The following is a 2,738-nucleotide window of genomic DNA, read 5'->3' as shown; positions in this document are numbered from 1 at the left end:
TCCTGTTCCTAATCACTGAGGTATTTTTCTCTTCCCTCCATGAAACTGCTTCAAAGCATGGTGTGAATGGCAATAAGTTAAGTAGATAATTTGATTTCTCTTTTTAGTGATTTCCTTTGATTATTATATTCTAAATAAGAATACAATTCAACTTTCTTATGTTCACTTATAAGGATACTGAGCTGCCAACTCTCAGATGATGAGTAACCTAAGGGCAGAAGTAGCATTTCTGGACCTCCATTGTAGTGTTTTATGCTGCTTTACATTACTTTCTGTCTTACAAGGACATCCTCTGTAAAGTTCTTGGCTAAGTCTATTTTTCCCCCTCTTGAAGTTTTTTATTTTTTTTTAAGTATTATGTTTTATTTTTCATCAGAAACCACCACCAATCTGGTCCACAATTTCCTCATGGCATTTTTCACTTCCTTATTTCTAAAAGTGTAAATCACAGGATTGAGCAGGGGAGTTAGCATTGTGTAAAATATGGCCACCATCTTGTCGAAGGAGAAAGCAGATGGAGGTCGTGCATACTCAAATATACAAGGGACGAAAAACAAAACCACGACAGCAATGTGAGATCCACAGGTGAAGAGAGCTTTCCACCGACCTTCAGAGCTATGAGTTCTCAGCAAGAGCAAGATGACACAATAGGAGATAAGCAACAAAGAGAAGTTTATGATGCAGAAAAACCCACTATTGGCAACCACCAAAAGGCCAAGGATGTGAGTGTCAGTGCACGCAAGCTCCAATAATGGATACAAATCACAAACGAAGTGATCGATGACATTGGGGCCACAGAAGGGCAGCTGGAAAGTAAAGAGAATTTGTATCACAGAATGCAAGAAGCCCCCTGCCCAGGCTACCCATATCAGAATGCCACAAAGCCTCCAGTTCATGATAGAGGGATAGTGCAAGGGCTTGCAAATGGCCACATAGCGGTCATAGGCCATGGCTGTGAGAACAATCATCTCCACTCCACCAAAGAAGTGTTCAGCAAAGACCTGGGTCATGCAGCCCTCGAAGGAGATGGTTTTCCTCTCATAGAGGGAGTCCACAATCATCTTTGGGGCTATGACGGAGGAGAAGCATGCATCCAGGAAGGACAGGAAGCCTAGAAAGAAGTACATGGGGGAGCCCAGGAGTGCCGGGCTGCTGATGATGGTCACTACAATTAGTAAATTGCCCCCAACAGTTGCAATGTAGATAAACAAAAATACAACAAATACTATTTTTTGAACGTTTGGATTCTGTGAAAGCCCCAAGAGGATGAACTCGGTAACAAAGCTTTGGTTTTGCATCATTTCAGAGAAAAGATGAAACCTACCACAGTGACCAAGTAGAATCTGATATTATAAGAAAAAGAAATTTTCCCCAAAGCAGCTTATAGTATTAGCACAGTCTTCAACACGTTGGGACATCAGATGTCAAGTTATCTCAAGTGCTTCTGTCATTAAGAATACAAAATTAGAAATTTGTTGAAGATGGTAGTGAGACATCAGGCTAAATTGAGGTTAAATACTTTCAAATAGTCAGAGTTTTAATTGGGAGGTGGAATATTCTATGTGGTAGGGATGACAAATAGTGTTTATCTTAGGTGCCAACTCTGATTAGTTCACAGTGGCTAATTAGAGTGAATTGATGTGAAGAATTCTGTAACACATCCGAGCTCTGAGGAAAGGAGGACTGTAATGTATTTCTTATGCCTGTCGTTGACCATGGCATGGGAATCAGAATGACTGGCATGGGAAATGTATCTCTCACCAGGGAACTGCCTTACCTGCAAAGAGAAGAAGAGGTAGCATGCAGTTTAAGAGGCACTTGGAAATCACGCTTACTCCCTCAAATGTTTCTTTAAAAGTCTGAGCTGAATGGGGCCTTCAAGATGAATTAATTCATTCCTTAAAAAAAAAGAAAGGCCTATGAAAACTTCTAGCTATATGCTTAGCAAATAATAAGTATATTTATTATATTAAGTATTGGTTTTTTTTCCATCATTTTAAAATGAAAGCAGAAGGCAATAAAAATAATAATACCTACTTGAGAGTGCTGTGTTGATAACTAAGTGTAATAATGCAAGGAAAGCAATCGCTCAGTGTCTTATGTTTAGGATACAGTCCATGAGAGGTCTCATTATCTCTATGTTACTGGTAACAAACTCATGCTTTGAGAGGTTAAGTTAAAAAAAAATCAACAGAAGATGGATCTGGGATTTTCTGGCTCCAAAACCAGAGTTTCTGCCACTGGATCAATAAGAAAAGTGGTGAGAATGTTTCTTTTCAGGGAGAACTTCAGAGCAAGGATGCCCTTTCTACAGCCTCCACCCACCTCTCAAGATTAAAACCTTCAGATTCCTTTGTTCTTGTATAAATGAGACACCTCAGTGAAAAAAATTGCAAACGTTTTATAATCAGAAGGTAACGGCCCAACCATATATGTGCATATCATATACATATAAATGACAACAACCAGATAGGTTAAGGAAAAGAAACAACATATTGAATATAAACTAGTCTTGAAGCTTTATCAATTATTAACCAATTATTTATAGGATGTGGCCCAATATGATCAAGTACAAACCTCAAGGTACATCTGATTTAAAATTATATAGCCTTGTTGTAAGATAGTTCATATATAGCTTATCCGATCCTCTCACAGGACTCTGATGAAGGCCAATTTTGAAAACATGAAAACGTTGCTTGCGATAAAGAACTGTTGCAAGTTGTGGTTATTATTATCTC

At 38.6% G+C, this 2,738-nt stretch overlaps 1 protein-coding gene across 1 annotated transcript; it reads right to left on the bottom strand.

Moving 5' to 3' along the window:
* Positions 1 to 362: 362 nt before the first annotated feature.
* On the bottom strand, positions 363 to 1,298 carry LOC126080771 (olfactory receptor 4C15-like). The gene has a single exon (XM_049891945.1). It carries the CDS (start codon positions 1,296 to 1,298, stop codon positions 363 to 365), a length of 936 nt encoding a protein of 311 aa, XP_049747902.1.
* Positions 1,299 to 2,738: the final 1,440 nt, after the last annotated feature.

The sequence above is a fragment of the Elephas maximus genome, chromosome 7 (assembly GCF_024166365.1).
Source record: "Elephas maximus indicus isolate mEleMax1 chromosome 7, mEleMax1 primary haplotype, whole genome shotgun sequence".
NCBI classification, from domain to species: domain Eukaryota; kingdom Metazoa; phylum Chordata; class Mammalia; order Proboscidea; family Elephantidae; genus Elephas; species Elephas maximus.
This window is presented reverse-complemented; position numbering and strand designations above follow the sequence as displayed.